A 27,518-nucleotide genomic window follows, 5' to 3' on the forward strand; every position below is an offset into this window, starting at 1 on the left:
GAATGTCATGTAAGTTGAATAATATTGGTATGTCACCTATGGGTCTGAATTCTTTCATTAGCAGAGTGCATCTCAGTGTTACTCATGTTGCTGCATATACCAATAGCTGGTTACTTTCTTTTGCTAAATATACAGAGTTTTGCTGAGTATTGTATAGATGTACCACAGTTAGTTCATCCATTCACTGGGCAAAGGACATTTGGGTTAGTAAACTTGACTTTTCCCAGCTGAACGATATTCCATCCTACAGATATACAAAGCAATATGAGGACAGTTCCCTATTATTGGACATTGTGAGTTTCTCCCCTACCATTATATTTAACCATTAAATGAAAACTTTTTTAAAAAATTAAATCTATTTGTTTGACAGAAAGAGGAGAGGGGCAGAGGGAAAAGCAGACTCCCCATTGAGCAGGACCCTGAGATCATGATTTGAGCCAAAGTCAGACACTTAACTGACCAACCCACCAAGGCACTCCTAAATGAACATCTTTAAACATAAATCTTTGCATGACAAATATATATGTATATATATCTTATACTATCTTAAGTATATATCTTAAACTATCAATAAGCATGCAGTGTGCCCCATTGAGGATAAAAGAAAATATAGAAAAATACACAGATTTAGTTCTATTAGAATTTCCTAAAAATATTTTTTATAGAGCATCAGTCTGGATCTCAATGCTTTGCACCATTATGAAGTAAGAAGCTAATAACTTGCTTTAATTCTAATGCAGCAATTTTAACCTGTTCAATAGGACTAGAAGAATTTCCTGTCTCTGAAATCCTGAGCATGTGTATCATTGAAAAGCCCTCTCAGGACATTGTTTTCCCAGCAGGAAGCTTCATCAGACAATGGAATCACCTGCTATGCACAGAACAAGAAGAATGAATGTGCAAAGGGCAGGCTTCAGGGTTGGGGTAGAGTTAGAGCCACACAGCAGAGTTTCTGGTTACATGTGAACAGCTGAAGCCAGAGCCACTAGGAAGGGAACAATATGACTGGCACCATGTTCTGCCCAGAGAGGTGGGATTTCTCTAGATGCAGCTGCCCTGCAAATCAAAAGGGAAATAAAGAAAATTTCAGTATTGGTGTGTGGCTCCTACTTTCAAAAATATACATACATGCACAGTGCAGAAAAAATGAAATAGGACAGAAAGTATAAAGTGAAAAGTAAAAGTGCCTTAGACTCCCCATTCTTTTTTTTTTTTTTTTTTTTTAAGATTTTATTTATTTTTTCGGGGCTGGGGGGAGAGAGAGAGAACGAGCGAGCATGAGTTGGGGGAGGAGGAGAGGGAGAAGCAGACTCCCGGCTGAGCCGGGAACCCAACTGGGGCTCCATCCTAGGACCTAGGATCATGACCTGAGTCGAAGGCAGACGTTTAACCAACTGAGCCACCTCGGTGCCCCACAAACTGATTCCCCATCCTTGCTTTCCACAGAGAATCAGTGTTGATGGTTTGAGCTGGCTTCCGAGAAATATGACTTATGCTTACTGTGCGGATACCTACACAGACCTTCACGTACCCTTTTATCTAACACAAATGGAATCTGCACCTTTTTTCACCTAACTTCAGATTTTGGACATATATCTGTATTATACATTTTAGTTACTTCATTCTTTCTCATGGATGAAGTCTTACTGTATGGACATACCATAAAGGTAGCCAACCTCCTTACTGATGGACATTGTATCACTGGAGTTTAACTAGTGTGGAAAAATCCGTCTTGCCATTAAGACACCAAGAGAGGACCTGGCCAAAAAAATGGACTCCAACCAAAGCAAATACAGTCTGACCACTGACTGAATTTTTTTAAGTGGAAATTACTGAATTTTTTAAAAATTACTGAATTAAAAAAATTAAAAGATACATTTTTAAAAAAATCATGAAACAATCTAGTGTTGGCTTGGAAATTTATTCCGTGGTTATTTAGACTCCATTTGAGTGCTGATCACCCCTTTCTTGCTAATGTTTATTGCAGCATTATTTACAACAGCCAAGATACAGAAGCAACCTAAACGTCCATCCATAGATAAATGGATATGGAGGATGTGGTGTACACACACACACACACACACACACACACACACACAGGCAGAGGAATATTACATAGCCATAAAAGGGATGCAGTTTGTTTTTTTAAATAATTTGCAACAACACAGATGGACTTAGAAGGTATTATCCTAAGTGAAATAAGTCAGACCGAGAAAGACGAATACCATATGATTCACTCATATGCGAAATCTAAAAGAAAAAAACAAATGAATAAAAAAACAAGAAGTAGAATCAGACCTGTAAATACAGAGACAAACTGATGGTTGCCAGATAGGAGGGAGGATGTGAAAAATGGATGCAAGGGGTGGAAGATACAGGCTTCCAGTAACAGCCTGAATAAACCACAAGAAAGAAAAAAAAAAAAGGCACAGCATAGGGAATATGGCCAATGATACTGTAACAGACTTATCTTGTAACAGATGGTAGCTACACTTGTGGTGAGCACAGCGTAAGCCTATATAAGCCTGTTGAATGACATTGTACAACAAACTACACCCCCCCAAAATTTTTTAATAAAAACAAAATAAAGCCCATTAAGCAGCTGCCTTTGGCTCAAGCCATGGTCTTCTGGTCCTGGAATGGAGCCCCATGTTGGGCTCCCTGCTCAGCGGGGAGTCTGCTTCTCTTCCTGCTCCTCCCCACCTCCATGTTGTCTCTCTCTTTTAATTAAATAAATAAAATCTTAAATTAAAGGAAAGAAGTAAAATAAAATAATCTTAAGCAGTCTACACATTTGTACTAGGGCTCCTCCTGCTGGACATTTTCTACAATTGCACTTCTGATTCAGTTAACATTGCAGACTTGGATTTACTAAAAATAGATTTTTTTCTTTTGCCCTAAAATAATTAACAAATACAAAGGTAGGTGTGCTTATTCCTTTTAAAAATATTTTTAAGGGGCGCCTGGGTGTCTCAGTGGGTTAAAACCTCTGCCTTCGTCTCAGGTCATGATCTCAGAGTCCTGGGATGGAGCCCCGCATCGGGCTCTGCCCAACAGGGAGCCTGTTTCCTCCTCTCTTTGCCTGCCTCTCTGTCTACTTGTGATCTCTGTCAAATAAATAAATAAATAAAATCTTTAATATATATATATGTTTTAAAAAGATGTATTTATTTATTGTGGAGAGAGAGAGAGCAGGGAGGTGCAGGAGAGGGAAGAAGGAGAGAAGCACACCCCCTACTGAGCACAGAGCCCAGCACAGGGCTCCACCTTACAACACTCAGATCATGACCTGAGCCGAAATCAAGAGTTGGACACTTAACCAAGTGAGCCTCTGTTTTTTCTTTTAGAAAAATAAAATATTACAGAACAAGACACAGTTATACTGAGGGTCTCCATCCCAACTCAAGTTCTCACTCCCTTTCCTAAAAGTAACCACTGATAGCAATTTGGAGTTCATGTCCTTAGATCTATTTCATCACTGATGTTCATTATCATGCACAAATAGAAACACCGTTTTGTTTTCCTTTGCTTTCCATGACTGGGTTCATGTGCCTTTACATGTCGCATTTTATTTTATTTATTTTTTTTAAAGATTTTATTTATTTATTTGACAGAGAGAGAGATCACAAATAGGCAGAGAGACAGACAGAGAGAGAGATGAGGAGAAGCAGGCTCCCCGCTGAGCAGAGAGCCCCATGCGGGACTCGATCCCAGGCCCCTGGGATCATGACCTGAGCCGAAGGCAGAGGCCCAACCCACTGAGCCACCCAGGCGCCCCACATGTCGCATTTTAACTTAAACTTTTCTGACTATGTGAGGTTGTGCTTGAGGGCAGCTTTCATGCAAAGATAAAAACCACTATTTGCAATTACATTGGCTTAAAAATTTAATTCCAGCTATTAAACTTATAAATTCAAAAACCTTATTTCCCCATAGATTTCTCTATTAATTTTGAATCATATTTTTCTATTTAAGAATCTGCCTGGGGGCGCCTGGATGGCTTAGTGGGTTAAAGCCTCTGCCTTCGGCTCAGGTCATGACCACAGGATCCTGGGATCGAGCCCTGCATCAGGCTCTCTGTTCAGCAGGGAGCCTGCTTCCTCCTCTCTCTCTGCCTGCGTCTCTGCCTACTTGTGATCTCTGTCTGTCAAATAAATAAAATCTTTAAAAAAAAAGAATCTGCCTGGCTGGCACAGTTGGTAGAGCATGCAATTCTGGATATCTAGGGCTGTGAGTTCAAGTCTCATATTGGGGCTAAAGCTTATCTCAAAGAGAAAGAATAGGGACCTCTGGTAACTTTTTAAAAAAGTAATCTCTGTACCCAACATGGGGCTTGAACTCCAGAACCTGATATCCAGAATCTCATGTTCTACAGACTGAACCAGGTGGGTGCCCCTTCAAATGACTTTAAATGAGCAGAACTTCCTCAAATACTTGATTCTAGAAAATCTAATAAGAGTATTAAGTTTAATTTCAATTCTCTTAAACTCTCCATTTTTGGCTAAAAATTTAGTAAAATATCTTATAACTTTCAGCTAAAAATCCCAAAAACCTGGCAAAGAAATCAGTTATTTAATGGTTACATATATATACTTGGAATCACACAGCTATTTTTATATGCTAAATTCTGTAAAATGTTGCAAATAAATTAAATACCAAAATATGCAAGTCAGTCCTAAACTTACTACAGAACTATTAATAACGTGAGTTGGATTTACACAAACAGCTGATTGTTCCATTCTAAACTTTTGCAGATTAAAAGTCCTTAACTCCATTATTCCTAGCCAAGTTGAACTTGGAATTCCCACTTCTGTGTCCTGGGGTGTGTTGGAGGAGGAGAGATAACTCACTTTAGACAGAGAATTTGGGCCAAGATGAGAGATTTGATGTTTCTCCTTGACCCTGACTGACAAAGTGAGTCCTTATTTCAATAACATAATTACATCTGTTTTCTCTTATCTTCACCAATCCAGGAGATTATCAATTGTACTGAATTTTTGGCCCACACAGGAGCCTATAAGCCTTCAAGTTTGTTTTCTACATGTTTTTTCACTTGAATTGTTCATGAGAGTTTTTCCAATTGCTGTATGATTATCCTACCACTGTTGCCCCTGCCTAGTTTTATGGAGATACAATCTACATATAGTATCTACATTATATTCCACCCAGTAAATGTAATCCCTTGATACAACCATTCACTTCTCATCGGATATTTAGGTCCAGCTCCCAATTCTTACACCTTGGATTCAGTATTATAAAGAATGCTTTGGTGAACATCTTTGAGCATACAGGTTGCCCCCACATTCTTTAGAAGAGGGTACTGGAAGTACCCTAAGGTCTGACTTAAGCCAAAAATTGTGAATATCTTTATAATTCCTGATATATATTGTCAAATTGCTCTCCCAAAGCAATTTACAAACTTACAATGGCATCAAGCATTGAATAAGACCTTTAAAATATTTTTTCACTGTTTTTGGCTAAGCCTAGTCCAAGAGGTTGAAGCGAAAATTGTACCTTATTAAATTTGTATCTCACTGTTACTAGAAAGATGAAATTATTCTCCATATTTGCCACTTGGGGATCTCTCCTGCAAATCATCCATCAATATTCTTAGCTAAGTTGTTTAAAGAAGGTATCATCGGTAAAATTCCTTCCAGGGCAATGAAAGTGGAAGAAAACCTGGCAAAGAGTGAAAGGCAGTTTTCTTCTTCACATTCAGTGGAATGGGGAAAGAAGTGTCATACATCAATCTTTTCAACAATCGCTGGAAGAATGCCCAAAGAGCAAATCAGGTACTTTAAATCCCTTCCTCTCTGCTGTGGTGTGAGCCATAGTGACATTCTGAGGTGAAGTGTTTTTGTGGGGGAAACAAGAACTTGACATGCAAACTTGGGTTCTGTTTCTGGCTCTAGCCAGTCCCGAGTAACTTTAAGAGATCGTTAACCCCTTCAGCATCCCTGATGGGGACTGACTTGCCCTCCTTTCAGGAATGTGGTTGGAAAGAAACAAGATGATGCGCTCATGTCCAAAGTCCCCACCTAGAAAGTTCTGAGGACCAGTAAGGAGAGCCACCTCATTCACCTTACACCTCCTGTAGTAGAGGAGGTAAACTGAGGCACAGGAGGCCAGGGTGGAACCACCTGCCTGTTTCAGAAATGGTCATGTACAGTGCCATGGTTTCACAAAAAGAAATTTTGGAGGCCCTGGGTAGCTCAGTCATGACCTTTGGCTCAGATCATGATCCCAAGGTCCTGGGATCAAGCCCCACATTGGGCTCCCTGCTCAGCCAGAAGCCTGCTTCTCCCTCTCCCACTCCCCCTGCTTGTGTTCCCTCTCTCACTGTGTCTTTCTCTAGCAAATAAATAAATAAAATCATTTAAAAAATTTCTTAAAAAATAAAAGAAATTTTGCATGATCTGTATCTATATAAAGTTGACAGTTGGCTTAAGACAGCAAGGAGTAAAAACATAGACATAAGTTATGCTGTAACACTATGGATATCTGCCTCTCCGGGCCTTTTGAAGTCCTCAGTTCACTGGACTGCTTATCCTATTAAGTCCTCCCAGCAATCTTATTCTGCCCTTTCTCCACCTAAGTGAGCCATTGGTTTCTGTTTCTTGCAATCAAAATCTGCACACACCAGACACATCTTCAACTCTGTAGGACATCTGTCATTCCTTTCAACTGCCTGGCCGAATTAAGACATTTTTTGTCTCAAATCCATGCCTCCTCAGAGTAGAAACCAATCATTTGTCATTCACTCATTCATTTATTCATTCCTTCATTCTAAGCACCTACCCACTTGTAAGCTACCTGCTAATCTCCTGGGACACATGCATCACTGAACAGGTGAAAGTCCCTGTCCTTCTGGGACTTATGTTCTAACATGTGGGAGACAAGCAGTAAAGAATAAACTTAATGAGCAAATAAGCTGGAAGATGAAAAACAGTATAAAAAGAAAAATAGGGGGCGCCTGGGTGGCTTGGTGGGTTAAGCCTCCCTCTGCCTTTGGCTCAGGTCATGATCTCAGGATCCTGGGATGGAGCCCCGCATCTCATCAGGCTCTCTGCTCAGCAGGGAGCCTGCTTCCCACGACTCTCTGCCTACTTGTGATCTCTCTCTCTCTGTCAAATAAATACATTTAATTTAATTTAAAAATCTTAAAAAGAAAAAAAAAAAAGGAAAAACAGAACAGCATGAGGGGTTTCACAGAGCAGTCGATGGTGTAGGCTGTAATTTCAAATACTGAGGTCAACATAACTTCACAGAGGTCAAATGGGAGCTAATACAGTAGCTGAGACAGTTAACCACACGGACAGCTAGGGGAAGGACTGCCAGAAGAATGAACAGTACAGGCAAAGGCCCAGGGGCAGGAATGTGCCTGGCATGTTCAGGAAGCTACTGCAGCTGAGGCGCAGAAAGGGGAAAGGAGCAGAACAGAAGACGGAGAGAAAAACGGGCCAGAGCAGGCTGTTTGGCTCTGGCTCTGAGGGATGTGGGAGCCACTGCAGAGCCACAGAGTTGTGAGCAGACAAGCCACATGACTAAGAGGTTGAAGAACTACAGTCCAAGAGTATGTTTGGAACTTTCCCTAATGAACAGTTAAAATAAAAGGCTAACTCTAGCAGCTGGGTTGCAAAGAAGTCATGAGGGATGGGACAAAGTGGAAGCAAGGAGATTCATTCCGGTCTACTCAGTAATCCAGGTGGACAACGACCAGGCAGGTGGTTCCAGTAGGTGACTGCATATTCTTTCCTTCTCTCTCTTTCTGTGTCTGTCTCTGTCTAATGGACTAGTTATAAAAATTAACAAAATATTCTATGTATCGCACACAGCACAGTGTCCGGCATGAGGCCCTGATTAATATTCTTGCCCTTATAGATGAAGAATGGATCCTACGGCCATCAGGGAGCACCCACCATGTGCCAACCGCTGCAGCGCGGCAGGATCTCCTCTGCCCACATGGACGGATGGATGTCACCTGGCCTGGGCATATATTCTCCAAACCCACACCTACCTAGCAGCTCAGAGAGATGGAGAAGAGCAAGAACACAAACCTTACTCGGCAGCCAGGTCATTTTAGGGATGGGTGTTAAATTATAATATGTTAAATTATATTATAGTTCATCAATGTGTCAATGGTTAAGTCCTGGTTATCTTGGAGAAGCAAGGAGGTTGGGTCAGACATCTACTTACGAATTCAAGACACAATCAGGATGGGTGCTGTGGTCCACACACTTTAAGAGCTTCACTGGTCTATGGTATGAAAAGAAAGAATATTTAAGGGATTATTTAAGTGATTTTCACTCATCAAACATTTATGGTGTGCAGGCAAAGCACTGGGGACACAAAGTCTCTGACCTTAAAGAACACACATACTTTTTTTTTTTTTTTTTTTAAGATTGTATTTATTTGAGAGAGAGAGCAGAAGCAGGGGGAGCAGCAGGCAGAGGGAGAAGCAGGCTCTCCTTCGAGCAAGAAGACGGATGCAGGGCTCCATCCCAGTATGACCCCAGCTGAAGACAGTCATTTAACCAACTGAGCCATCCAGGTGCCCCCACACAAACTGTTTCTTTTAAACAATACTAGCTAGCATTTACTGAGCACTTATTTTGTACAAAGAAATCTGATTATGGATTTTACACAGACCATGTCACTGAATCCTCTCAACAACCAGATGGAGCAGGTATTACCATCTCCAGTTTATAGCTGAGAAAGCTAATCAAAGTAATTTGCCCAAGTACACACAGTAGCAGTGGCGGAGCTGAACTTGAACCTTATAGGCACACGCCAGAGCCCAAGCATGGAACCACTTCCGTAAGCATGGACAGTCTTGCTTGGAAAATCCTCTCAATGAGGTCTTTGGCCAGAAAGTTGGACTTGAGGGACACAGGTGATGGCTAGTGCCCAGGTCCAGCAAAGAAGCTGCATGGTTAGAGGGAGAAGATGCAGAGTCCCGAGAAGGCAGGGAAGCAGAAGTGAGAGAGGGGCTAGGGGTTCCTGGGTGGCTCAGTCGGTTATGCATCTGCCTTCGGTTCAGGTCATGATCCCAGGGTCCTAGGACAGAGTCCCACATCGGGCTCCTTGCTCAGCTTCTCCCTCCCCCTGCTCATGTGCATGCTCTCTCTCTCTCTGACAAATAAATAAATAATCTTTTTTTTTTTTTTTTTTTTTTTTTTAAATAGAGGAGCAGGATAGCCGTGGCACATGGGGCACTAAGGAGGCAAGCCAACAGGGGTTCTCTATTGGCCAGGTGGCTGGAATAAAAACAGGAAATGCATTGTTCGATTTACAGAACTTGTCTACTCTCCAGTAAAGTCTATACTATAGAAGTATTTGTTCTGAGAATAGTTTGTTGCTGCTGTTTTCTGTGCCCCTGCCCCCCCCCCCAAAGTCATTGAGTTTTATAGAGTCTGGCTCAATGCAGAGCTCACAGTAACCAACCAGGAGGCAAGAGAGGCTCAGAAAAGAGAAGATCAGGCCAAAATCAACTCCTGACGGCCACAGAACAGAGGACCGTGTCCCCTGAATTTTGTGGGGCAAGTGGCTGTTAGTTACATCTGGGTTGGAGTTTGGTGCATTAATCTTGGTCCCTCTCCCATGGTAAGTCTTTCATGTATCTCCTCTGTGCTCCCAGGAGCAAGACAAAATCCCAGGTGAATACCAGAAGTGGGAATAAGGACAGCTGAGCCAGACTTGTAAGGGAAGAGCCCCAAAGAGCAGCACAGCTGGGGACAACCCCACAGCATGTGAAAGCAGTCTGAGTCTCCGAGCCAGAGCCCAAAGCGTCCTTTAGGAAGGGAAGGGAAGGACGCTTTGGGCTCTGGCTTGGGTCGCCACACTTGGCCTGATGACTTACAAAGACAGCCTCCTCGAGGGAGTTCCTGAGCCAAAGCAAACTGGTCCTAAATGTGGAATTTTTAGGCACAATTTTCTCCATCATTGAGCTGTGTTGGCAAAGAACTGCCTCTTAAGACAAATTTATGAAAATCTGGTGCTTTCTTGTGATGAGCACTGGGTATTGTATTGACATGTGGAATCTCTATATTGTTGACTTCAAACTAATTTTTCACTGTATGTTAACTAACTAGCATTTGAATAAAGACTTTAAAAAAATAAAGTTACATCTGGTGCTTTAAAAAAGGAAGGATTCTATAGTAGAAAGAAAAGAGCATCCTTCAAAGCAACCTCACACCCAGTGACAGCCCAGAAGGCACAGAGCTGATCCCAGCAGAACACATTCAACAACCCTGTGCCCTCCAAATTCACTGCTTCACCTTTGAAATTGCACACTGATTACGATATACCACCTACAAGTGATCATTTATACAGCTGTACTGAAAACCCATTTTCTTCAGTCTCTCTTCCAGGATTTTCACAGTGCCTTCTCCACAGGATTCCCTAAAATATAAGAACATATAAATAAAATTAAAGCCGGGGAAAGGAAGCTGTTTCTGGGTGAATTAAAATTTTCTATGACCAGATTCTTCCCGGGTTATTCTCTTCTCTAAGGGAATACAGAGAAGCACCTCCAAAACTGCCGCTTCCGGGAAACCCGCGGCACCCCCAGAAGGCGGTGCACTGGGGACCAAAGCATGCAGGTCCAGCGGTCCAACGCATTGGGAGGGCTCGCACTGGCGCATGCGCATTGTGCCCCAGAGCGCATCACCACCCCAGCAGTCAACACTCCTCAGTGACACACCCCAGGCCAGCACAGTGCTGCCCACTTATTCACCAAACAGTGTGTGTTAGGTTAGGCTTTCATGAAAACAAGAACATACAAATCAAAAATTATCAAAAGAATGCAAACAAACACAAAGAAAAAGAAATCATCCCAGTCGCTTATGATCAGGACTAAAGGCTGCTAACATTTTGGTGTATATCCTTCTAAAAGTCTGAAATACATTCATTCCCGGAGACTTTTAAAATATAATAGGGGGTACCTGGGTGGCTCAATGGGTTAAAGTCTCTGCCTTCCGCTCAGGTTGTGATCCCAGGGTCCTGGGATTGAGCCCCCACATTGGGCTCTCTGCTCCGCAGGGAGCCTGCTTCTCTGCTACTTGAGATCTCTATCAAATAAATAAATAAAATTTAAAAATATATATATAATAGGCTTCTGGTGTCCAGTGCATTTCGTATTCTGCTTTGGCCTTCGTCTGTGTGTGTATGGATGGATAAGTGTGCCACACACAGACCTCTCTGCTGTTATTTTTAAATTCCTGCATGGTCTCTCTTACATAATCAGAACATGATTCATAAAACCAGTTCTCCTTGTTGACGATCAAGGTTAATTCCTATATTTTGATGACTAAAACTAACTTTGTTGAAGCTTCATTCTCAAACACATCCTAATTCTTTGCTTCCTTAGCATGAATTCCTGGAAGTACTTTTTCTGGTACTAAGGTTTTGAATTCGATTTAAGGCTTCTTGATGGTCTTAAAGCAAAAAAATGTAACCGAGTAAATCTGAAAATCTAATTGGCTTTATTCAACGATTCAGTGATTCAGGCATAGAGCAGCATCCTTCTAGTAAACAGGCAGGTGCTCTGAGAAGTCCTTGAACATGGAAGGCTTTGTATCCTTAGGAGCGTGAGACAGGGAAGTTACTAGCGAAAGAAAAGAAAGGATTATTCCAGGCCAGGTCATCTTCTCTTTGCTGGGAAGGGAGAGGGGCAGATTTAGTGTCATTACTGTTGAATCCCCCAATAATGGGTCCCTGGTCAAAGGAGCAAGACTGATCCAACATGAAGGTCAAGCAAAGCTTTATTTCGCGCCAAGCATCAAGAACCAAACCGATCTTCAAACAGACGGGTCTGGGCCGCCCCTTACAGGCAGGGCGACCCCTCCCTGCCTCACAGACTAACTTTGATAGAGCAAAGGTTGGGCCTGGCCACACACAGGTGGCCAATGAGATTGGAACACACAGAGAAGGCTGCACAGTCATGCTAGGTCACACACAGGTGACCAATTGAACTACAATTCACCCCACAGTAGCTATTTGAACTAGCCTATCACCTTGGTCAGAATTGGCAGGGCCCACACTGCTTGGTAGCTAGGGAGACAGTAGACGCACTATACTGATTGGATGTCTCCACCTGACCCGACTCATCCCTGCATTTGGGCCGTTATTTCCACCTGACCTGACCCACCCTTGTGTTTGGGCTTTGTTACCTGGGACTGGTTTCCCCGACTTGCTTTTAAGTAAGTTCCCCGGGGTAGGACAGGGTCAGTTTAAGTTTTATGGCATAAATAACAAAATGGCTGTTCAACGGAGGTGGGGCTGCTCTGGCTAAAAAGGCCTTTACAATTACTACTGGTCAGGAAATTTCAAACTGACCTTTGAAAGGTCACATTTCTGGGAGAGGCTGAAACTTGGTTTGCTACTGTGGGGAGAAATGACTGTATTGGGGACCCACTGTTACTTTGTTGTTGTTGTTAAGGAAGTATAGTTGATACACAAGGTTACATTAATTGGGCCTATTGTTTCTTTTCCAGCCATAGGCAGTGCCAAACCGCACCCTCTGCTGGGCACACCAGCACCGTGTGAGTGTTCATTTCCCCACACACTCATCCACCGGGAGTCTTGCTCTCCTGTGGCCATAATTCAGCAGGGGCAAACAGCACGGATGCAATAGCGCCAGCTGTGAGAAGCAGGCATGGCATTCATATCTCCAGCAAGGCCTGCCTCAGTTTACCCAGAATGAAAAGGGAAACGGCCTCCCCACTGTTAACACTAATGGAGATGGAGTATAGAGTGGAAATGAGTGACTGGAAGAAGTTTTCACAAAAGAAGTGGAATTCTATGTATTACAGGAATGATGAGGGCAAGGGGTTAAGTGACCTCAAGTTTTAGAATCTAGCTAAAAAATGGGATGAAGTTCTCCTGGATGAAGTTCTTCTCCTGAGCTAATTCTCAGCTCATTACTGAGAATTTTTTAGAAAGCAATACTGTGGTGGTTTCAGGACACCTTGATATAGAGGTCAGTGGGTTATTTTACTATATATATATTTTAAAATAACAGCAGTTAAAACAAAGCCAACCACAATTGGGTATCAGCCAGGATGTGGGAAACAAAGGCAGAAGAAACTTGATGCATTTCCTTACCGCCCACTGACAGATCCTCGAAACAGGCAGAATGACGTTCCTCTAAGAGGCTCAAATGTCTCTAAGTTAATACTTTGCTAAGGACAAAAGGAAATCCTAGCCCAAACCTCCCTCTACACCCCGCCACTCCCCGGACGAGTGTGACTTTCTGCCAGGAAACTCCCAACTATCTTAAAGTTAATGTCTTGCTTAAAAACCACCTTAACTTGACAAAGGCAGGCCTCTGGTATCTTGTAGGTTCTCTTTAGCATATGAAAATTCTTTTGAAACTTCCCTGACCTCACCCTCCCAACTTGTAGGTATAGAATGGGTCACTCCCGCTTGACCCAGATGCTGCTCTTTTCGCCCACCAGTCCTGTCCCCACGCTTTAATAAAATCACAGTTTTGCACCGAAGATGTCTCAAGAATTCTTTCTTGGCCGTCGGCTTTGAACCTTAATATCGCCTTTCCTACATCAAGCCATATTGTTTTTAGCTCTTTGTCTATACGTTTTGTTTTTCCCTAAAATCTGAGCAGTGCAGGACCCTCATTTCCTTAGCTCATGACCCATAACTCCAACTCTGCAGTACAAACATACAACCGCGAGCTCTGGGCCCTTTTATCATCTCGCCTGTAGCAGAACTGTTGGTCCAAGATAATGCTGAATTGCAATTTCCTTATCTCACTAAAGATAGGTTCAAAGGGCAAGCTGTCTCTCATAGACACGTTAAAACAACAAACGAGCATAATTTCTAGACAAAGATGAACTTCCCATAGAAATAAAAATACTATACACTGTTTTTTAATGCAACGTAAGTATAATTTGTCTTCCAGGAAAAGAAATGCAGATTGTGGTAATACTACATAGTAAGTAATTTGCAAATTTAATCTCTTAAGAGACAGGAAAAAATAATCGCTCATGATGCAGTGAGTCTTAGAGGGTTCAGGGAGCCTAAAATGGGGAAGTTGCTAAGATTCTCCCCATACATACTCACTGGGGTTGGCAATACTTTTCATCGATGCTCTGAAGAGCAAGGCCCCAGCAGGCCTCTGAGGCTTGACATGGCTGCACTTGGACCGGGCTGGGCGTCCTTGGCTTGTCTCTGAAATCATCTGGGTTTACATTTCTTACCCTCCGTTTTTTCCAGCAATTCTCCTCGCTGATGAGAAGAATGAGGTCAGGCTTGCATTGATCCAGGGATTTTCCAGAAAATATGGATCTTAACAGTTTCCTTGCTCAGTTATCTGAGACCCAGTTGTGGAAATGATTGTTCTCTGAGAATAAACACTTCATTACAGAGTCCTTGTGTCAATTCTGAGAACTCCTGGTGGGGGCTTTCTAACAACCAGGAGAAGAAACTGGCTTTGACTCACACAAACGCATCAGGAACTCTCCTACCCAGTGCTTCCCAGGAAGCTCAGAAAGGAACACCCTTTTCCTGGCTGAGAACACTAACTGAATAAAGGAGGTAGATCCTCTCTGGGCTCAGGACTGGTTAGTGGCATTTCCAAAAAGTCAAGACATTGTCTTTCTTTACCCATGACATCAGAAACAGAAAACGCTGTAATTTCCCCAAAAATGAAAGTGTAAAATGGGCTCGAGTATAGCATATTCAAGAGAAGCATGTTTGCACAATTACCATCATTGGTAACACGCTGACTTACACTTTTGGTTTTCCGATTTCATGCATAACCCAGATCTCAATTCGTGTGATTTTATCCTTCTGCAAGTAGGGAATTTCAAAATCTGCAAAAAACCTGAGAAACAGGAAAGACAATTTTTTTGGTAAGATTTTATTTATTTATTTGGGGTGGCGGGGAGAGCGCAGAGGGAGAAGCAGATTCTCCACTGAGCAGAGAGTCCAATGCAGGGCTCCATCCCAGGACCCTGAGATCATGACCTGAGCCCAAGGCAGGTGCTTAACCGACTGAGCCACCCAGGTACCCCAAGAAAGACAATTTAAAAAAAAGATTTTTATTTATTTAGAGAGAAAGAGAGCAAACGAGTGAGAACACGGGCATGTGAGCAGAGGGAGAGGCAAAGAAAGAGGAGGAGAAAGAATCCCAAGCAGATTCTACGCTGAGTGTGGAGGTCACCTGAGATGGTGACCTGAGCCAAAATCAAGAGATGGAAGCTTAAATGATTGAGCCACCCAGGCACCCCAACATTTGTTTTTTCTTTTCTTTTTTTTTTTTTAAGATTTTATTTATTTATTTGATAGAGAGAGAGATCACAATTACGCAGAGAGGCAGGCAGAGGGGGAGAGGGAAAGCAGACCCCTGCTGAACAGAGAACCCAATGAGGGGCTTGATCCCAGGACTCTATGAGATCATGACCCAAGTGGAAGGCAAAGGCTTAATCCACTGAGCCACCCAGGCACCCCCACCCCAACATTTCTTAAAGTCCTAAAGCAAGAGGATATCTTTCCCATTTTAATTTTAGTTATTTGCACATTACTTTTGTTGGAAAGCTTCCAGAGTGTTCTATGGGAGTATTTTTGGCCTTTATTTTTAGGTTATTTATTTCATTCATGCATTCATCAGCTATTAATGGCAGAGATGTATAGATGTGGCTCTGACCTCCAGTTCATTCAACTGTCTTTGCTTTACCTGAATTTACAGAAGCAAGCATTATGCTGATGATTAAGATGATTTTCTCAAGCTTCCATTAGAAAAGACTAAACACACATCCTGGCGTTCTTTGCTGTATTTGTTGATGTTGGTGTTCTTACCCTTTAACAGGATAGGCTCCTGATGGCTCTGAACCATTCAGCATGACAGAGATCACTCCAGAACTCTCCCTTGCATACTGTAAGAAGAAACAAGCATTTTGATTAAATTAACATGTTACTTTTTTTCAGCAATGAAATGAGCAATTTTAAAAAATTGACATTCCTCAGGTGAGCAAGGATGTACTAAATTTGACATCTCATAGAGCTGGTAGGGATGAAACTGGCATCTTTTGGAAAGCAAATTGCTTTGAAATGTCAAAAACTCATAGACTCTGTAACTCCATGGCAGAATCTACTCTTGGAAAACCATGTGAAATAATCAGTTTCCAGCACTGTATCAGCTGGAATAGACTAAGGTATGCTGCCAAACAACCTCAAAATCACAGTGGCTTTAAAAAACAAAGACTTGGGGCTCCTGAGTGGCCCAGTCAGTTAAGCATCTGCCTTTGGCTCAGGTTGTGATCCCAGGGTCCTGGAATCGAGCCCCGCTTCGGGCTCCCTGGTCAGCAGGAAGACTGCTTCTCCCTCTTCCACTCCCCCAGCTTGTGTGCCCTCTCTCTATCTCTCTCTGTCAAAAAAATAAAATAAAATAAAATCTCAAGCAAAGTAAAAGCGACAAAGATTTATTTCATGCTCACACTACATCTTTATCACAAGTCCACTGGGGTTTTGTTCCATATGTCCTCAAGCTGATGAAGAGTCCGTATCTACAAAGTCATTGACTGTCAGAGAAGGTAGAAGTTGACAGTGGCAAATCACTGACCAGTTTTGAAACACTTCTACCCAGAAATTACAGTCACTCCCTCTCACATCTCACTGGCAAGTCATAAGAAGTCACAGGCAAGTAACATCAACAGGCAGGGGAATGCAAACCATGTTTGCAGGAGATGAGGCAGACATATTTTGCAAGCAGTTCTAAGGACCATCACAAGCACTGTGCACAAAGGCGTATACTGCAGCCTTGTTTGCAAGCCATCTAAAATAGTGAAGAAAAAAGAAATAGCAAGTAAGTAACTCATAGTACTTAAGTGTCTGAAATATTAGCCAGCCATTAATAAAACTGCTAAAGATTTGCAAACATAGAGGAAATATGGATTTACAAAGCAAAATGCAATATTAGGAAGAAGCAGCATGAGCTCTACTGTGCTAAAAATAAATAAGCAAAAGTCTGGGAATATTAGTCAACCCCCCAAGTTTCCCAAGGAAGAGATGGGTCCAGAAAAAGTTCAGAAATCTTCACTTCAAAGTACTACCAGAACATTCAATATCCCTGGTAAGAGGTTTATATTGGAGTGAGGTGGGGGACTGGGAAGGCAAGTGGCACTGAGATAAGCCCTGGCTGGACCTAGTGATGCCCAATACCAGCGGCAGCAAACCAACAACACACTTCGTGTCATGCATGTCGCAGGGTGATTCCAAGCAGTCAGTGCTAATGGTCATGGTCAAATCCACAAATGCCAAGGTCTGATGACCATGCTGCTGAAGGGATTGCCTTCAGGCAGTAGTAGGCATATATGTGATTAATTTTCTTATCTGTATCTTCTATTATTTGTCACTTTTTTATCCTGAGCAGCTATCACATTGATAAGAAAAAAATGTAATAAAAAATGCATGCAGATAAAATGAAGTTGTATGATATAGTGGTTGAAAAATTTGTTCCCTGGCTCCTCCACTTATTAAGCTCTGGAATAAGTCTATGTAATAAGTTGAACAGGAAGAAAATACAAAAATAAGTCTGCCTAAGTTTCTTGATCTCTTTGTGCCTCATTTTTCCTATCTGTAAAACAGGGGTCATAAGGGTCCCTGATCTCACAGGATTGTTGTAAAGATTAAATCATTTAAACTAATAATTATTGGGATACCTCAGTAGCTCAGTAAGTTAACCCTCCAACTCGGCTTCAGCTCAGGTCATGATCTCAAGGTCATGGGATCAAGCTCTGTGCCAGGCTCTGGGGCTCAGTACAGAGTCTGCTTGAAATTCTCTCCCTCTGGCCCTCCCCCCGCTTGTATGCATGCTCTCTCTCTCTAAAATAAACAAATGTTTAAAATCTTTAAAAAACTAAATAAAAATAAAACAAAATAGTAATTATTAACATGTATTGAATACTCCTCTGCTACAGTTCAAACCCTTTCCTCATCACTGAACTACCTCTCCTTGTGCATAGATGATCCAGCACAGTCTAAGGGCTCATACGATGTGAGCATGATTCTTAGTTCCTTTACGAGAATGCTGACACTGCCCCTAAGTTGCTGCTAAATGATGCCCCCATAACCTCCATGAGGGGCTCTGGCAGCCCAGCACTCAGGGAGTAGAGTCTCCACCGGAAATGGAGCCTATGGGTAGTGAGCATAAATGGGGTGCTCCCACTGGAGCAGCAAGGGAGCTCAGGAATGAACAGTGACTTTTGCCTAGTGCTGGCCCTCTAGCCGGCTCCACCGCAGCATGGAGGAGGATTTAACCAAAGTCATCTCACTCTGATCAACAAGGGACCCTGTGGGTACCTGAAGATCCAGCATGGGACAAAAAGGGACATGGCCAGCCCTGACAGGGAGTTGGTGGTGGTGGATGGCAGGACCCTGAAGTCCACTGGCCTCCCAGTCAACAGAACTAACATTTACTAGATTGTCATCATCTCTGGTGACAGTATTCCCTGACGAATAGACCTTCGGTAAGGGGCCATTTCTGTGTCTCCAGTTATCTTCTCCTCGCCTGTCACCCACCACCTCCTAACACCTCCTCTATCATGAATAGCAGCCTTGGGGACATTTCTGACGCCCATATCTGGATCTCAGGTGTCCCAGCGTCTCACATGAAACAGGTGCCACCCCTGATTGCTTTACATGGCAATCAAAATCATATTGCTTCCAAAACTAAGAGCGGCCACATCACAATAGTAGTAATAGTGACTATTTAATATCCTCATCTACACGAACACTCACTGAATATGTTGGCTGCACTAAGTATTTAGGCTCCGTAAGTCCTCACTCCTTTATGGAGTAGAAGGCGTGAATCAGAATGTGGTGAATGTGAACAGGAAGACAGCCTCAGAGACGTTAAATCACGGCCCAATGGTTCTGTCTCTGAACCCCTCCGTTCCGTGTTCACATGTCCCACATGTGCTCAGCCTCCCAGTCAGCCTTCCCAAGCTCACCTGCATAGAGGCCCTTTTCCAGAAAGAATCCACAGCGTTGTTCTCACAATCTTCTGATGTAGGGCAGGACTGGTAATCGAGCCCTGAGGGGAAAACAGACAGACAGTGTTTCATTTCAAACATTGCATCAGAGAAGAATTAATTTAAAACATTTGCTGACTCCATGAAATCTGTATTTAGCCGGTGTTCACAAGTTTGATGTTCACAGTTCTGCCTACCCGATCCACAAAGGGGAAAAAGCTGTGTTGAGAAGACAGGTGTCATTTTGCTTCACACAAATGTGAGGAAGGCAAAGACCCAAGCAGTTGGCTAATGAGTGAGGCTGCCGACCACTCAGTATCATCATGTCAGCTCAGCTATTTCTTTACTGAGGTTCCAGTGAAGTGATTAAAAAACAAAATAAAACAAAACCTTTGCTCTGCTGGGTGAAGTGCCTTCTATAGTTAGCCCTGGTCTTGGAAGTAAACGCAGCAAAGATACACCAAGAAAGTGATAGTCTTTAGCCAGAAAACAGAAATGTTATGACATTTAAACGTACAAAGTATTAAAATGTATTACATTAAAAAAATTCTAACAATGGGGCACCTGGGTGGGCTCAGTGGGTTAAGCATCTGCCTTCGGCTCAGGTCATGATCTCAGGGTCCTGAGATGGAGCCCCGCATTGGGCTCTCTGCTCAGAGGGGAGCCTGCTTCTCCCTCCCCCTCTGCCCCTCCCCCTGCTTGTGCCCTCTCTCAAATACATCAATCGGATCTTTCCTTCCTGGAGGACAGGGATGGGGTTAAACCTCACAGGCTCTAATCTGGTTTCCTTGGTCTTTCTGGTGACCAGCCCCCATGTGAAGCCAAACAGGGGCCCCCAACCACTACTCATGTCACTATCACACACAAGACAATCTTATTACTCCTCACATTCCCAGGGTTTTAGGAGCCGTGTGCCAGGAACTGGGGACAACCACCGAATATTTGTGATTATACCATACTCTCCCTTCCTTCACATTCTTTTTCTCACACTCCACCTATCTCTCCTGCAAGATAATCAGACTTCCTGGTCACTGTGTATCGGATGAAGGGCCACATCCATTGACCTGAACCCTGCAATTTTCTATCTCCCTCCCAGTGAAAGCCCCATGCCATCTGGCCCTCCTTTATTCTTCTACCCTCACAGCCTATTACTTACTGCTGTTCCTTAAATATACTAGACGTTACTTCTTTGCACTGGCTGTTCCCTCTTTCAGGAAATGCTCTTCCTCAACTCCTTCAGATCTTTGCTCAAATAGCTTCATAGCAAGGCTTTCTCTGGACATGAATGTGAACCTGCAACACTGTCCTTCCTCTTCCTCCCGCTTTCTACTTTCTACTCTCTTTCCTGTTTTGTTTCTCTCTGTCGCCCATGTAATCTTATGGCACACTACTTGACTTGCCTGTGTCTTGTCTTACCTCCCCATCTATAATGTAAGGATGGGGTATTATTTTCCTGTGTTTTTCTCTGCTGTGTTTACAGTGCATAGAGGCAGAGAACAGGTACTCTATGACTCATAGTTGGATAAAGGAATGAATGGAGGAGAATACAGAGAAATGAACTTAGGCTAATTTTTAAAGTGATTCCAGTCCCTAGGCAGGAAGAATCACCAATTTTCATGAAGGGAACACCTCCTTCCACCTCCTTTCCTGTTCACCCTTCAAGACTCATTGAGAACCAACAGCTGGTGGGAAGTTTCCCAGACTGGTCTAGGTGGGTGTCTCCAATACTGCTTAGGATCTGGCCTTTCCTGCATCAGAGCACAGCACGAAAGAAATGACCCCCACAAAGCTATAAGCCCACTGAGGATGGGGACTGCTCTATCTCCAGGTCTCAGAAGGATCTGGATGCATTAGGAGAGTTTTTCCTCACCCCAGGCCAGCTCTTGTGACTTTCCCTGTGATTTTAATCTTAAAACATCTCTGGTACCTGGAGTGGCATTTAAGTGCACAAACTTCACAATCCATCAGAAGAGGATTAACTGCTGGCCCAACTCCTTCAAGTGACTTAATCTTCTCAAACTTCAGTTTCCCCTTCTGGAAAATGAGAATCCTGAGGCCAGGTTGGGCAGGGCAGGGCAGGGCAGGAAGCATGTGCCCTGGAATCAGACAGTCTGACCCTGCTGCTTTCTAGCGATTCACTCCTCAGCAACTTTCTTAATCTTGCTGTGCTTCAGTTTCCTTATTTATCACAACAGGGATTAGGAGAGGATTTATCTGCTGCTGGGGCTGCTGCAGAGATTAAATTAGTTAGTAAATGTCAATATATGCTTACAGAGTAGCCGGCAAAAGTAAGTGCTTTCTCTCTACTATTGTTATTATTAATTATTATTATGACCACCTACATCAGATGATTTAGGGGGAATCAAATGAGACAAATGCATAGGAAAGCATTTAGCACAAATGGCAAATGCACAGTATCAACTTAACCAGAAGCTCTTACTCTCCTTGTGATTTGTCCAGGAGTCTTACCCGAGGCATTTTCCTGTCGACACCAGCTCAGAAAATCTCCAATCCTCCCGTATAGAACACTGCACAAAGGCAAAAAGCGAAGTCCATTCTCTGAGTAGCTAGTGACCAGGAGGTGGTTGTTTTCCCAGAACAGGGACTAAGGAAAAGCAAACACAAAATTAACATGAAAAATCAAAGCAGATTTTGTTTCAGCCAGGCAGTCCATTTCTTTCTTTATTTTAAAAAAGATTTTATTTATCTGTCAGAGAGAGAGTACAATCAGGTAGAGTGGCAGGCAGAGGCAGAGAGAGAAGTAGGTTCCCTGCCAAGCAAGGAGCCTGCTGGGGGACTGGATCCTAGAACCCTGGGATCATGACCTGAGTGGAAGGCAGAGGCTTAACCAACTGAGCCACCCAGGCATCCCCAGGCAGTTCATTTCTTATTCAACTCTTGACTTCTCTGACAACAAGCAAACTTTGTCTTTGTTTGCCCCTTCAGAGAGTGCTATGATCTCTCCTCCATCATTCCAAGGGTATCCTGCACACATTTAAAAAAGTACTTTCCCGGGACGCCTGGGTGGCTCAGTTGGTTAAGCGGCTGCCTTCAGCTCAGGTCATGATCCCAGCGTCCTGGGATCGAGTCCCACATCGGGCTCCTTGCTTGGTGGGGAGCCTGCTTCTCCCTCTGCCTCTGCCTGCCACTCTGTCTGCCTGTGCTTTCTCTCGCTTCTCTCTCTATGACAAATAAATAAATAAAATCTTTTAAATAAATAAATAAATAAAATAAAAAAGTACTTTCCCTGTAGTATATACATATGTATTTTTAACCTCTGGATTTAAAAAGATCTTGTCGGTCTGTCTGATCTTGGGCAAGGCATGTCAGAGCCCTCTGCCTCAGTTTCCACCTCTGGAAAATGGAGAGCATGAGCCCTTTCTCTTCTTCCACAGCCGTGTTCAGGAGGTTATGTCACACAAAGAGTGTAAAGTGCCTCAGATATATGCTACTTTTATATATTTATATTTATTTATGCCTCAGAAATATGTTACTTTTATATTGTATTTTATGATCTCCACTATAATGCTCAGTGTTTTCAGATAACACTAACAGAAATAACAATAGCCCTTTCATGATCTCATCAGACCCTCAGCAGTCCAACTGGACTATCCCTAGACTGGAAACTTTCCAGAGGGCAGGGGCTGTTTTGTTCCCCACTGCAGGTGTCCTCCAACCTTAGCACAAGGTCCAACACATGGAAGGAGCTCAATAACTATTTACGGAGTTCATCAACTAGCACTAAAATCTATGAAAGAGAACATTTAGGGCTCCTCTTTTTACTGGCGGGGAGGCAGCAAGGTTCAAAATGCAATATATTCTTTTTTTTTTTTTAAGATTTTATTTATTTGACAGACAGAGAGCACAAGTAGGCAGAGAGGCAGGCAGAGAGAGAGGGAGAAGCAGGCTCCCCGCTGAGCAGAGAGCCAGATGTGGGGCTCGATCCCAAGACCCTGAGGTCATGACCTAAGCTAAAGTCAGAGGCTCTACCCACTGAGCTACCCAGGTGCCCCTCAAAATGCAACATATTCTTAAAAATTATTCTTTTTCGATCTATTGTCTCTGAACCTTCTATCTCCATTTGCAAATTAAAAAAAAACAATGTGAAGATTTTTTCATTGGTAAACATCAATGTTACCTGATTTTACAATGAAAATGAAAACTATGTCATAGAGAAACAAAGCTATCTGACTTTTTTTAAACTCAAGGTATTGTTCCAAGTGAGCATTTTATGTAGATTTTCTCATTTACTTTCATTTTATTAAAACTCAGAATACAGACATGGTTTTCTTAAAGAAACTGCTACTGAACAGCTAGAACTTTAAGGTCCCTTAAAATAAAGATTGGTCTTCAGGGAAAATACTGAGGGTAAGGGTCCTCTGAGCCACTTGGACGTTCAGGCCTTTGGGGCCAGTTAGGACACAAGTTATTCAAAATTGGCTAGGGGCAGAGCCCCAGGGGAAAGGTGTGGCAAGATCCTTCTATAGTGATTCCCCACAGAAATTGTTGCCTTAGGAAAGTTCCTTCCGCCCAGACAGGAAAGAGACCCAGGATTGCCACTGAAGACAAAGATGCCTTCCCACCAGAAAATTCAGGGGAGTTTGCTACTTGATTTTTTAAATTAGTTAAATTTAAAAGAGGGGCCTGCAGGGTCGCAGACCCCTGGTACCGTCTATCTCTATAGGGACGGAGAGGAATGTTTTTACCTTGTCTCTGGGAATGGAATGTCTGGAGAGGTCAATAAAACGGTCGTAGTCTGAGGGAAGGACGGAACAGGGATCCTTAACCAGCACCACTTTGAAGGCTTCCCAGATAGCTGTGCAGTTCCTGCCCCTGTGCAGCACAACACATTTAAAAAAGAAAAAAGAAAAAAAAAACACATTATGAGGTGTCATGAAGTACTGCCATTTCTAAATACTCCAACAGTTTTCCGAGCAGTTTTGCCATTTATTAACTCTGCAGAACTGGGCAGAATAAAGATCGCTAACTGTCCTGTCTTGTGCATTAACACCCAGTCAGAAGAGAAGAAAAACCTAGGTGATAGATTTGGGAATCCAATGGTGGAAATGGCTTTCAGACACTGTGGCACACATTTTTCAGCGCTAAGGAACAGAGTCTTGGCAGGATCTCCTGGAGATGAACACAAAAGGCACTTTGCTGGAGGATGACAATCCCAACAAACCATTCAGGCTCCCAACGCCAGGGGCCTCTCCATTGAGACTTAAGGTGTTGCAGAAAAATCATTAGACCTGCGAGAGACCAAGTGACCCTAGGAGAAGTAGAAGAACTCGTATTTATTTTACGCCGGAGTACCCAGCTGCGCTTGAGTTCTGGGCCCCTGGCAGTGGGTTATAGGGCTTTTATAGGGGGCTGCAGGCAGTCAGGGTCCAAGGGCTATGCTGACTACTGGTAGGTGGGTTTAAACTGGGGGCATAGGAGCTGCTTTGGGTGGGAACAGTAGTTGCAGGGAGCCTGGGGCAGGAAGCCGGTTTACAGGAGCAGAAGCAGCTGGTTATCTCCTGATCCCAGTAGGGCTTCTGGTTTTCTTTAACTTCTTGTCAGTAACTTTCCATCTTCCCCGGGGACCCCCCGGGACACCCCCCCCCCGCACCCCCCCCCCCCCCCCCCCCCCCGTCCTGGGCCTACTCTGGGTAATTTTCCTCTTCAAAGGTCCACTGGGGCGGGGGGCACATTGGTCAGGCCAGTGACCAGTGAGTTAGTTAGGGATAAGGTTACCAGGGACCACAGTGAGAAGTTAAAAGGAATACACTGTTTTGTTCCTCCAGCATGTTCATTTGTCAGGTTCGCAAATCCTGTAAACTGCCCCATTTCTGGGAAACCCCCAAGTCACTTAAGAATGCGGCAGATGTTCTTGGGAAATTACGGAGCTCCGCCTTCGTATGCAAACCCCTTCAATGCCTTGCTCAAAAGATTACAAAGGTTTTACTAAGTTCTTCTGACCAGCTTCCTCTTTGTAGGGAGTTAACTCACCCAGATGTTGCTGGCTGGCAGCCTAAAATAGCCCCGAAGTTTATGTTAGAGGAGATAGTGCTTTGAGAACTACCTCCCTCTCTTCCTTACTTGCGGTAAGTAACAAACTGTCTGCTCAAGCCGGAAGATTTGGGCTGATCTATTGGCGGACACACCTCCTGCCCTCACCCTTTGCTTTCAGTAACACTAAAGCAGACAGGACGCCCTCTGGTGACAGCCACACTCTTCAAGTCCATCCTAGCTTTCCAAAAACATTTCTAACTGTTTTAACTGTTTCTTGTGTGGGGACTGGGTAATATGGCTTCTCCTTATATTATTCTCTGCTCTTTTTATTTGTCTGAAATGAAACAACAACAACTACAACAACAACAAAACTTGCACAAGAAAAAAAATTATGAAACCGAAAAAGTAGGTCCAAAGAAGGAACAAAAGTTAGAAGAACGGGGGTGCCTGGGTGGCTCAGTGGGTTAAAGCCTCTGCTCAGGTCATGATCCCAGCGCCCGCATCGGGCTCTCTGTTCAGCAGGGAGCATGCTTCCTCCTCTCTCTCTGCCTGCCTCTCTGCCTACTTGTGATCCCTGTCAAATGAATGCATAGAATCTTTGAAGAAAAAAAAAAAGTTAGAAGAAAGAAATAAGAAGCACTGTGCTGGCAAGAGTGACTCAAACTCATGAAGTCCTGTAGGTTTCAGAGAATCTGAAACTCTAATTCCCCAAGTCTCTGTATTCACCAATTTCCAGGTCCGCCATCCCGGGTCTGACCATTCTGGCTAAGCATACGCGCGCGCGCGCGCACACACACACACACACACACACATTCTCATTGTCTCTCTTTCTCTCCTTATCCTTAGACGTACCACGCTCTGCTCTTGGCTACCCGGACCTTTAGAATCCCACCTCCCTCGCCCCACCCCGCGCATACCTCTCGGGTGGAGAGACCGCTACCCTTTAGACTCCATCTGCCCCTCCGAACAGCCTCCTCCTCCCCTCTACACTTTCCCGCTTCCGGGGTCCTGCTCACCGCGGGTCCGGATTCACCAGGGCGTCATACTCCGCGCACCGGCCCAGGATAATGCTCTGGAGGTGCGGTGTGGTTCCCTGCCCGCGCCAGCGGGCGCCCGCAGCGCCCGCGACCACCAGCAGCTGCAGCAGCAGCGAAGGCGTGAGCCCCCTGGCTGTCATCGCCGCGACTCGGTTCCTCCAGCTCTGTCCCTACTGACTCACTTTCCATCCTTCGCCACCGTCCCTCCTCCCTCCTGCCTCGCCGCGCAGTGAGGCCCTCCCAACACCGCTCCCTGGCTTTCAGCCTCTGCTAGCTGCTTCAGTTCTAGAATTGACTTGGGACTTCACTGGTGATAGGATTCTTGTTCTTGGCTTTTTTTTTTTTTTTTTTTTTTTTAAGATTTTTATTTTTAAGTAATCTCTGTAGAGAGTATTGGGTATACGAAGGTGGGGCTCGAACTCAAAACCCGGAGATCAACAGTCGCATGATCTAAGGACTGTGACGTTTTTGCTTTTAATTGCGGTATATTTAACATTCAGTGTTATAGGAGTTGCAGGTGTACGACGTAGCGACTCATCAGTTCCATACACTACTCAGTGCTCACCCCTCACCGCCGCCCCCGTCACCATAGGTTATTATATTCCCCGGACTCTACATCTCTGTGACTTATTTTATAATTTATTTATTTTATGTACCTTTTAAACTTCTTCAGTTATTTTGAAGAGGAAAATGGTACGCACAGCAGAATCAGGCCAGGGGGTCCCAGGTGATGGAAAGTTACTGACAACAAGCTAGAAATAACCAGAAACCCTACCCGGAGAAAGAAAAAACCAGGTCTTCCTCTCCGGTAAAGAGGCTTCCCGCCACAGGCTCCCTGCACTATTGTTCCTGCCTAAAGCAGACCCCGCCTTCCCAGTTTAAACCCACCTACCAGCAGTCAGTATAGCCTTTTGGACCCTGACTGCCTCTTTTCCAGCCCTGTAACCCACTGCCCGGGGCCCGGAACTCGGAGTACAAGCTCCTCTGGGTCTGAGCATAAAATAAAACCGAGTTCTCCTGCTTCTCCGAGTGTCACTTGGTCTCTCGCAGGTCTGATTATTTTTCCGCAACATTTTTAGAGGTGAGATTCCAACCGTTCCAGCGTCTTGAGCTACAGGCCGGGATGGCTAGACTGCACCAGGGCAGCAAGGAAGTCGGGGATCCAACCGAGGGGGTGGGCCACAGACACTATTCGGGGTTCTCCTTCACCCCGAGTTCCAACCCTCTGGGAAGTCGTGCCCCGCTGGACTCTTAAGAAGAAGTGGACCAACTTGCCTGGCAACTCGCCAGGACTCGGTAAACCAGCCGGGAAGATCATGTGTAGTCAGTTCCTGCTCGCTCTGTTGAGTGGAAGGGAAGCGTCATGACCTTCTAGGAATTCCCAAAAGGAATGCCACTGGAAAGATACCCGGGGGCGGGGGACGGGGACCTTAATAACTTCTAACTTTGAGTGAACGGCCTGTTTGTGTTTGTGGCTCTGGGGTCTTGAGACTAGGAG

General features: G+C 43.9%; 1 protein-coding gene across 1 annotated transcript; it reads right to left on the bottom strand.

The window, feature by feature from the left end:
• Positions 1-87: 87 nt before the first annotated feature.
• Positions 88-26,247, bottom strand: BST1 (bone marrow stromal cell antigen 1). Its single transcript, XM_059165187.1, has 9 exons — positions 26,000-26,247; positions 23,696-23,822; positions 21,459-21,594; positions 18,969-19,051; positions 15,817-15,893; positions 14,750-14,842; positions 10,315-10,401; positions 8,197-8,256; positions 88-1,056 (listed from the first exon to the last, which is right to left on the bottom strand). The coding sequence occupies exons 1-9, from the start codon at positions 26,158-26,160 to the stop codon at positions 957-959; spliced, it is 924 nt and encodes a 307-aa protein (XP_059021170.1). The 5' UTR covers positions 26,161-26,247; the 3' UTR covers positions 88-956.
• Positions 26,248-27,518: the final 1,271 nt, after the last annotated feature.

Source organism: Mustela lutreola, chromosome 1, assembly GCF_030435805.1.
Source record: "Mustela lutreola isolate mMusLut2 chromosome 1, mMusLut2.pri, whole genome shotgun sequence".
NCBI classification, from domain to species: Eukaryota; Metazoa; Chordata; class Mammalia; order Carnivora; family Mustelidae; genus Mustela; species Mustela lutreola.